This window comes from Myxocyprinus asiaticus, chromosome 20, assembly GCF_019703515.2.
Source record: "Myxocyprinus asiaticus isolate MX2 ecotype Aquarium Trade chromosome 20, UBuf_Myxa_2, whole genome shotgun sequence".
NCBI classification, from domain to species: Eukaryota; Metazoa; Chordata; class Actinopteri; order Cypriniformes; family Catostomidae; genus Myxocyprinus; species Myxocyprinus asiaticus.
Window position 1 is genome coordinate 47788728 of NC_059363.1, and position 9554 is coordinate 47798281.

The window sequence follows — 9554 nt, forward strand, 5'->3', positions numbered from 1 at the left end:
GCGAGAACCGGCTTAATAATATAAATAATAATTTAATAAACAATTCAAACAAAACACACAACCAAAACCACACAGTACAGCTGCCTGCAATTCTCTCTCTCTCTCGAACTGTCGTCCCCGGCCGCCTTTATCCCTCGCGCGCACCATCAGGCTGATTGGGGAATGGGTGTGTCTCATTCCAGCCCGGCCCCGCCCTCCTCAGCTCTCATGACGTACATCCCCCACCCTTCCTCTCCGGGGGGGGCGTGCCTTACGCCTCGACTGCCGGCAGGTCATCCCCACCTTCCTCGACCTGGGAGGAGACAGGAGGGGAAAAACAACAAAACAAAATGGTGAGGGAAAGGCCAACACGGAGCGACAGAGAGAGAGAGAGGAGAGAGAGAAAAAGAAACTCACCGGTTCTCTGATGCGCCGTCGCGTGGTCCTCGATCACTACTCCACCCTCTCAGGCGGACTGCAGCCGCTCCTCCCCGGGCGGACCGGAGTCAGACCTCCGACCCCCAGCGGACAGAACGCCCCTCCGCGTTCCCGGCGTCCCGTAGAGACACTTCTCCGCCCCTGGCAGCGGCCCTAACACTCCAGGTGGTCGGGGAGTCGCTTCCCTCCTCCCCCCGCGGACGGCAGTCTTCTCTCGACCCCTCCGTGTTCCCGGGGGACGGCAGGGCACTCCTCCGCCCCCGGCAGCGGCTCCCACGCTCCAGGTGGTCGGGGAGTCCCGTCCCCACTCGCCTCGCGGACGGCGGCTGTTCCCCGCGTCCGGGTGGTCGGGCTACGCCATCCCCCGTCGGATGGCAGCGGCGCTCCCCTGGGTGGACGGGAGTGTCGAGGACTCTGCGACGGGAATCCCTCCTCCCTCCCGGGTTTCGGCACCAGTGTAAGGGGGTTCAGTGGAAAGGAGGAGGCGAGAACCGGCTTAATAATATAAATAATAATTTAATAAACAATTTAAACAAAACACACAACCAAAACCACACAGTACAGCTGCCTGCAACTCTCTCTCTCTCGAACTGTCGTCCCCGGCTGCCTTTATCCCTCGCGCACCCCATCAGGCTGATTGGGGACCGGGTGTGTCTCATTCCAGCCCGGCCCCGCCCTCCTCGGCTCTACAGTCTGTTTGAATACTTGATTCTGATTGGCTGGAATGCATGCATTAAAACAGTTTAATGCACAGGTAGTTCCAGTCAGTTTTAATCACTGTTCTATATTAATGCACCTACTCTGCTGTCGTCCGTAATGAGACACTGCGAGAATTTTATACCTCTGTTCAAACGACCTCCGGTCAAATGGAACCATGTACACCGCAAGTGTTTGTGGGCATAGAGAGCACTGACCTTTCAGCGTTATATCCTTGAATAGGATATAATGTGTGAGTGTGAGTGTGTTTGTTTGTTTGTGTGGGTTTGTGTGTATGTTTGTGTGTGTATGTGTGTGTTTGTCTGTTTGTCTCTGCATGTCTGCGTGTGTCTGTTTGTGTGTGTCTTTCTGTTTGTGTGTGTGTGTCTGTTTGTGTGTGTGTATATGTGTGTGTCTGTTTGTTTGTGTGTGTGTGTGAGTGTGTATGTGTGTGTGTTTGTGTGTGTGAGTGTGTGTGTGAGACACAGAGTGTTGTGTGTGAGTGTGTGTTAATGTGAGTGTTTGTATGTGTGTGTGTAAGTCTGTCTGTTTGTGTGTGTACGTGTGTGTTTGTGTCTGTTTGTGTGTGTCTTTTTCTTTGTGTGTGTGAGCGTGTGTGTCTGTTTGTGTGTGTGTGTGTGTGTAAATGTGTATGTGTGTTTGTGTGTGTGAGTGTGTGTGTGAGACACAGAGTGTGTTGTGTGTGTGTTAGTGTGTGTGAATGTTTGTGTATGTGTGAGACGGAAAGTGTGTTGTGAGTGTTTGTGTGTGTGTAAGTCTGTCTGTTTGTGCGTGTATGTGAGTGTGTATGTGTGTGAGTGTGTGTGTCTGTCTGTTTGTGTGTGTGTGTGAGTGTGTGTGTGTCTGTCTGTTTGTGTGAGTGTGTGTGTGTCTGTCTGTTTGTGTGAGTGTGTGTCTGTCTGTTGTGTGTGTGTCTGTCTGTTTGTGTGTGTGAGTGTGTCTATCTGTTTGTGTGTGTGAGAGTGTGTCTGTCTGTTTGTGTGTGTATGTATGTGTTTGTGTGTGTATGTCTGTCTGTTTGTGTGTGTGTGTATCTGTCTGTTTGTGTGTGTGAGTGTGTGTCTGTCTGTTTGTGTGTGTATGTGTGTGTGAGTGTGTGTCTGTCTGTTTGTGTGTGTGTGTGTGTCTGTCTGTCTGTGTGTGTGAATGTGAGTGAGTGTGTGTGTGTGAGTGAGTGTGTGTCTGTCTGTTTGTGTGTGTGAATGTGTGTGTGTGTGTCTGTTTGTGTGTGTGTGTGTGTGTCTGTCTGTCTGTGTGTGTGAATGTGAGTGTGTGTGTGTATGTGTCTGTCTGTTTGTGTGTGTGAGTGTGTATATGTGTCTGTTTGTGTGTGTGTGTGTGTATGTGAGTGTGTGTGTGTGTGTGTGTGTCTGTCTGTCTGTTTGTGTGTGTGAGTGTGTATGTGTGTCTGTTTGTGTGTGTGTGTGTGAGTGTGTATGTGTGTCTGTTTGTGTGTGTGTGTGTGTGTGTGTGTGTGTGAGAGAGTGTGTATGTGTGTCTGTTTGTGTGTGTGTGTGTGTGAGTGTGTGTGTGTTGGTGCGTGTGTGTGTGTGAGTGTGTGTGGCGGAGGGATTTCTCCAGTTATCCGGTCTTCCACCCAGTTTTCCGCTGTGAATCGCCTGCAAGAAAATGGAGTTCGCTTAAAACAGATCCCTCAAACTTCCCTTGAAGAATTCCCGTTCTTTGGCATATTCCTGTTGCATATTCATTCGAATCCAGGATTTCTCTTCGCCTCCAGTCTCTGTGAGTGTATTGAGGAAGTGTAAATAATCGAGGCGTTGAGTTTAATGCTGCAAGTGTGCCGTATTAAGTAATCTATGAAGGGAGTCGCTTGATCGGTTCATGTGGATTTTCCAAACTCGCTGTTTCTGGGATTTCGGGATTGTTTTCACATCAGGATGAGGAAGATGCCGGTGATTTCCCCGCTGGATGTGATTTATTGGTCAGATCGATTTAAGTATTGTTTTCATTGGTTTCATGCACCCGTCAGTGTTTTGGGCTCTCGTGCGGCATGCTCGACTGCGGATCGGAGGGGTTTGTGTCAATAACGAGCTTTCACGGTGATTTGATGGTGAAAATGGAGATATTTGCGCATTATTTCCCCGACGTGAGCGCGAGCTCCATGTTATTGCCAGGATGTGGATCCCCGTGAGAAGAAAATGAGCGAAGAATCAAATCCAAACAGCGAGTGAGTGCACACACACACACACACACACACACACACACACACACACACACACACACACTCACACTCTCTCTCTCTCTCTCTCTCTCTCTCTCTCTCTCTCACACACACACACACACACACACACTCTCTCTCTCTCTCTCTCTCTCTCTCTCTCTCACACTCACACACAAACTCTCTCTCACACATACACTTATACACACACATATACACACATACACACACACACACAAACAGACAGACTCACACATACACACACACATACACACACAAACAGACACACACACACACACACACAAACACTCACACAAACACTCATAACACTTTCCATCTCACACATACACAAACACTCACACACACAACACACACACACACACACAACACTCTCTGTCTCACACACACACAAACACATACTCACACACAACACACACTCTGTCTCACACACACACACACACACACACTCACTCACACACACAGACACACTTATATATAAAACAAACACTTATACACACATACACACACATACACACACTCCACACACACACTTATATATAAAAACAAACACTTATACACACACACTCACACACATATACACACTCACACTCATACACTCACACACACAGACACACTTATATATAAACACAAACACTTATACACACACACTCACACACACACACTCACACTCATACACTCACACTCACACACACAGACACACTTATATATAAACACAAACACTTATACACATATACACACACACTCACTCACACACACACACACACTCACACTCATACACACACACTTATATATAAAAACAAACACATACACACACATACACACGCACATACACACACTCACACACACAGACACACACACGCACACACAGACACACACACACACAGACACACACACACACTCACTCTCACACACACACACACATACACACACACTCACTCACACACATACACACACACACACACACACACTCACTCACACACACACTCACTCACACACACACACACACTCACACACACACACACACACACATACACACACACTCACTCACACACATACACACACACTCCACACACACACACACACACACACACAGACACACACACACACACACACACACTCACTCACACACACACAGACACACACACACACACACACACACACTCACACACACACAGACACACACACACACACCTGTACTGTTCTGATCAGATATTATATGTTATATCTGCAGTTACAGATTTCTGATCGTCAGTAACTGCAGCTGAATATGTCTGATCAGATATATCCTATAATGTCTGATCTATGTTGCTGTATCTCAGAATCGGTCTGGTCATAAAGGCTCTATCTGCAGCTAGAGGTCTGATCATATATAAATCATTTATCAACACTACAAACACGACACAAACCCATTTATTACCATGTAATAATACATTATTTGCCGTGATCCTATATGATATGACATTGTGTACTGACAAGCTGTCGATCAGCAGTGCTGTAGACTATGATTACTCAAATGAAAATAATGATTTTGTCACTTAGGAAATAAATATTATGATCTAAATGTTGGTGTTATGTAACTGATATGTAGTAAAGACATTTACAGGCGCTGTCGCTGCTCAGCTCTTCATATACATGTTAATGTTGTATATATTTGATATATTTGGGCTGAACGGAGGGATATCGCTGTGTCATGTTATTTAGTTTGATCCCATTAGCGCAGGGTCAGGCTGTGTCTCAAACCCCAGTGAGCTGACTATATAGACGAGACGTGCTGACTATCTGTGTGCGCGCGGTTTGACACGCAGCCGCAGACTCGCAGCAGGAAGCGCAACGCCATGTTTTTCTCAATCGTCATGAGCCTCATTCATAAAAATCACAGAAACATTCGCAGCGCTCCGGAATAAAGAGCAACACTTGAGCTGGAAAACGCTCGATGTGTCGCTGTTTAAAGTAATGAGCGATATTTGTGTGAATGTTTGCGTTGTAAGCGCCTCTTGTTGACAGCGCGAGACAGCGCTGCGCTCATCACGTGACCCGCCTCCATTCATGAAGAATCATGTGTCCATACACACATTCACACACACACACACTCACACACACACACACACATGTTGGTTTAGCTATCATTATGAGGACTCTCCATAGGCATAATGATTTTTATACTGTATGAACTATAGATTCTATCCCCTAACCCTAACCCTACCCCTAAACACACACACACACACACACACACACACATGCACAATTGTTGTAGCCTAGTTGCTGGTTTGATTTAATTTAACATTAGCCTCAACAAGGTCTGTAATGATCTGTAATTAAGGGTGTAGATTTGGCTTGAACATTGGTGGGGGTGGGGTTTACAGTATGAAGAATTTACATGTTTCCATTGATCATGGCATAAATATTAGAGGGGTTGTACTTGCTTGTTTTGGGGGGGGGGGGGGGTACCTCCGGAGTGTCATGGTTTAGATATTCACGCTGATTTCCTCAGCGGAGAGATCGGGAATATTAGATTGCTCCTATTCAGTGCTTGAAGTGGAAGAAAACTCTCCTTGTTAGTGTTAAACTAACTAAACACTTTTATTGTAACTAACATGTTAATGTGAAAAACAAAACTGTTAATAATATGTGTTATTTACATTAAAATAGTATTTCATTACATTTAAAGAGGTATTTAAATAACATTTTCAAGGTCTGGCCATAAATTCGTTCTTAAGATCTGGCTGAAGAACAAACATGACCTCACACACTGAACTAACAAGCTCAGAGAGGGTTCGGATGTTTACCACGATTTTATTCAAATCACTTGCAGGGTCAAATAAAAGTGATTGGCGGGCCACATCGAATCACTGACTTACATTTAATAAAGACCTTACATTGTACCGGGAGACTCTGAGAAGTGGTGGTACGCAGGACAAACTGCCGGTACTCTGTAGAGTAAATTAGAGAAGTGCAGGTTCTGTGTACCGCTGAGTACCGCCCACTTCAAGCACAAGGTAAGGATTTCTTTTTCAATTATAAAAATACTTTTCTTCTGCTATACTTCTTCAGCTACTCCGACAACTTTGCAGTTTGATACTGCAGATATTGTTGACAAATTGCTTGTTATGTTCCTCATTTGTAAGTCATTTTTCATAAAAGCGTCTGCTAAATGACTAAATGTAAATGATTCATTCATTAAAATATGAGTGATCACCGATAGTCACTTTTATAGCTCTTCCTCTCAAACTAACAATTAGTTGCTATAAAAATGTTATATAAAAATTCAGACTTGTTCTACAGTTGTTAGTACTGCACGTATCCAGCTGTCTCGCTTCATTGAAGCAGTTCATGCATCCATTTATGGTTGTATTTTCGGAGATCTAAACACTTGAATTTCTCATCCATCCACATTTTAATAATGACATTTTATGACAATCGTGTTAAAGTTAGTAACGATAATCATGTTAAAGTCAGTAAGTGCCTGTTGCTGTTTTGAATTAGTTTGAGAACTAGCAGGAAATGTTCAAGGATCAAAGACATGACTTTCTTAAACCAATAAATATAGTCTTTGAAATGGTCCATTCCAACCAGTGTTCAGTACTCTCACCCAGCTGAATGAAATGTCCAATCGGTGAATGTGTTAATCACAATTAAGAGAAATGAACTCGTTAAACATTTTAAATGAATCACACGTGTTAACGCGTTCATTTCAACAGCTCTGTAATCTGCCATTTCAAGAAATCATATTTATTGATGTCTTATAGGAAATTTGTTTGTATACATTTTATATATAAAACTTAAATGAGACCAAACGAATGTTACATTTTGTTTTAAATAAAATTAATATTTTCATAATGTACCAAGTTAGAAGGGTCCCTTTCTAATGAACAAAATGAGCTTAGAGAAAAATGGGCTGAAATATGCTCGAATGAATAAAAATATAATTGAACTGGAAAATCTGTATCAATAGCCAGCCCTGTGAATTAAGAATATGGTGCAAAAACACAGTCTATTTGATGCTTCCGATACTACCATGAGCGTTTCACAAAGCTTCTCTACAGTATTGTGACAGAATTCATCACAAGTACATGATCAGTGAACATAAGATGTGTATTTAGTGACAGCTGCTCAAAAACTCTCTCACACTGGCACCGTTACAGATAAATCTCCTGCAGGATCGGTAATGTTCTGTGTGTGATGTGACTTCTCATGTTCATCTCACTTCCTGAAAGTATTTACAGAGTTGAACAAACGTGGAAGCTCTATAATATCATGTCTCGTGATTTGGAAGCTTTCTCATGGTTTTTAGTTGCTTGCTGTCATTGCAAACTTCAGTGTAACCGATACTTTTATCAGGCATGCAACCACTAAAAACTTCTTGTGGAAATGACAAAAGAAGGAATCATCCATCTGTGAGTGTGAGGTGAGCTTGGTTCTGTTTGTGGTTGAATATGTCTTGATGTGTGCAGCTGTGTTCTGTCCTGTGAGGATCATAAACACAAACTCTGAAGTGCTTGAAAACAGGAAGGATTGAGTCTGTTCTTGTGTTGTGTGTACAGAGGAACTATGTGTTATGAGTCTTTGTCTGCAGTGGATGAATGGATGTTAAACTGATTACTGAGGATGTTATTACTGAAACAACAAGTGCTGAAATATGGACAAAATTACCATTAAAAATGCCCATTAAAGGTGCACTTTGAGATTTTAGTTTTTTTGTTTTTTGTGTGCTAATGGTTTAGTTCTAAGGAGCTTTGAAGGGAAAATATAATTCAATCATTATTTAACGGAAAACAATATATCAGTGATTGAGTCATGTTCATAAGCGCTAAATATGCTTCTCATTTAAACTGCATGTTTGAGCAGCACAATTGAAGTCTGGTTTCACGGCAGTGTCAGTCGAGTCATGGCAGAATCACCGGCCTGCTTTGTCTGCTCTGGTAAAAAAGATGCTTAAAGCTGCACTTCTGAAGACTTTTTTTTTATTCAAAATTAAAAAATGCTATCTGATTGAGTACAACAAAAAATCAAGTGTTCAAAACAATGTCCTTACCTAACCCTGATTCACTATGGTAATCCTTCAAAAATGATTTGTATTTTGAGCTGTCAGATTGGGGCAAAAGAAATGAGAAAACAGCGGCAAACACTTATGCCTCCTACACACTACACGACTTTCAAAGACGTCGGATTGTAGTACCGTTCATATTACACAACTGTCTGTCTTGTCATGGAAGTCGTAGGGTTTTCAAATTACACGAGCAATTGGCGACGGGTGAACACATTACAAAACATTTCACTATTGACGAATCCCAGACGACTCTGCCTGGACTCCAAATTACATTTCACAACAGAGTACACGTGAGAAGTGATACGAGATACAAAAACAAATGCATGATCATATGTTATGCATTTCAGAATATGATGTGTATGTTTTTAATCGCTTAAAATTTCTTGCTCTCTCATTGGCTGTAGGTCAATGCAGCAGTTGTATTCAGTCAAAACACATTTCACATTGCCCGATTTGGAATCGCAGACAGGTCCAGATATTTAACATTCTAGATATCTCACTGACAACGGCGATGCGTCGGCGATTCTCTCAGATCGCGTCTTTGATAATTCATACATTGCATTCGTCGCTCACGGGAGCGAGCTCTGATTTGCCTATGATTTCAGGCTTTTGTTTGCGATCTCCACAATACTGTCGGCGAGTGAAAATCGGGCCTAAAATCGTGTAGTGTAAACTTGGCATTAGGGAACCTGGAAACTGCAGCAATTTTATAAAATACTCACAAGTCATGAATATTAGTGAACATGTTACAGTAACTTCACCCGACAATACATCACGATCGATTAACACGCAGGTATTGTTCTATTCATGAGTATGACAATATAAGCTTCAACAACCCTACCAGAAAACATATCCAAGCATTATAGCAGGTAAACAACTTCATCAAACAGTTAACAGAAAAACAGATTGTCTGACTTAAATTTAAGGAGCTAATTATAGGATTAGTCCAGCGCCGCACATCATCAAGCAGTTCAGGTTAAGAGTGTTTGTGTCATGTTAGATGTCAGTATGTAACTAAACATGCAATATTTGACCTCTGTTTTATGATTGAAATGTTGTACCCACAAACATTAATTTCCAAGGGTGCAAACTATTCACCATTTGGTGAAATTTGCCGTTTTAAATGTAAAATATGTCATGTACAGTACGTGATTTGTATGTCATTCATAATTG

At 42.7% G+C, this 9554-nt stretch overlaps 1 protein-coding gene across 2 annotated transcripts in view; it reads left to right on the forward strand.

Annotated features, from left to right (window-relative positions):
* The first annotated feature begins 2773 nt into the window (after positions 1 to 2773).
* The window catches only part of LOC127411012 (sprouty-related, EVH1 domain-containing protein 1-like), a 66023-nt gene continuing 59242 nt past the window's right edge, over positions 2774 to 9554 (forward strand). Inside the window, exon 1 of one of the 2 annotated variants that reach the window (XM_051646321.1) lies at positions 2774 to 3322. In XM_051646321.1, the coding sequence (XP_051502281.1) occupies positions 3294 to 3322 (29 nt within the window). In that variant the 5' untranslated portion in view covers positions 2774 to 3293. Of the gene's footprint in view, positions 3323 to 7600; positions 7740 to 9554 lie in introns of those variants that run through there. The other variant, XM_051646320.1, reaches the window with a different exon arrangement.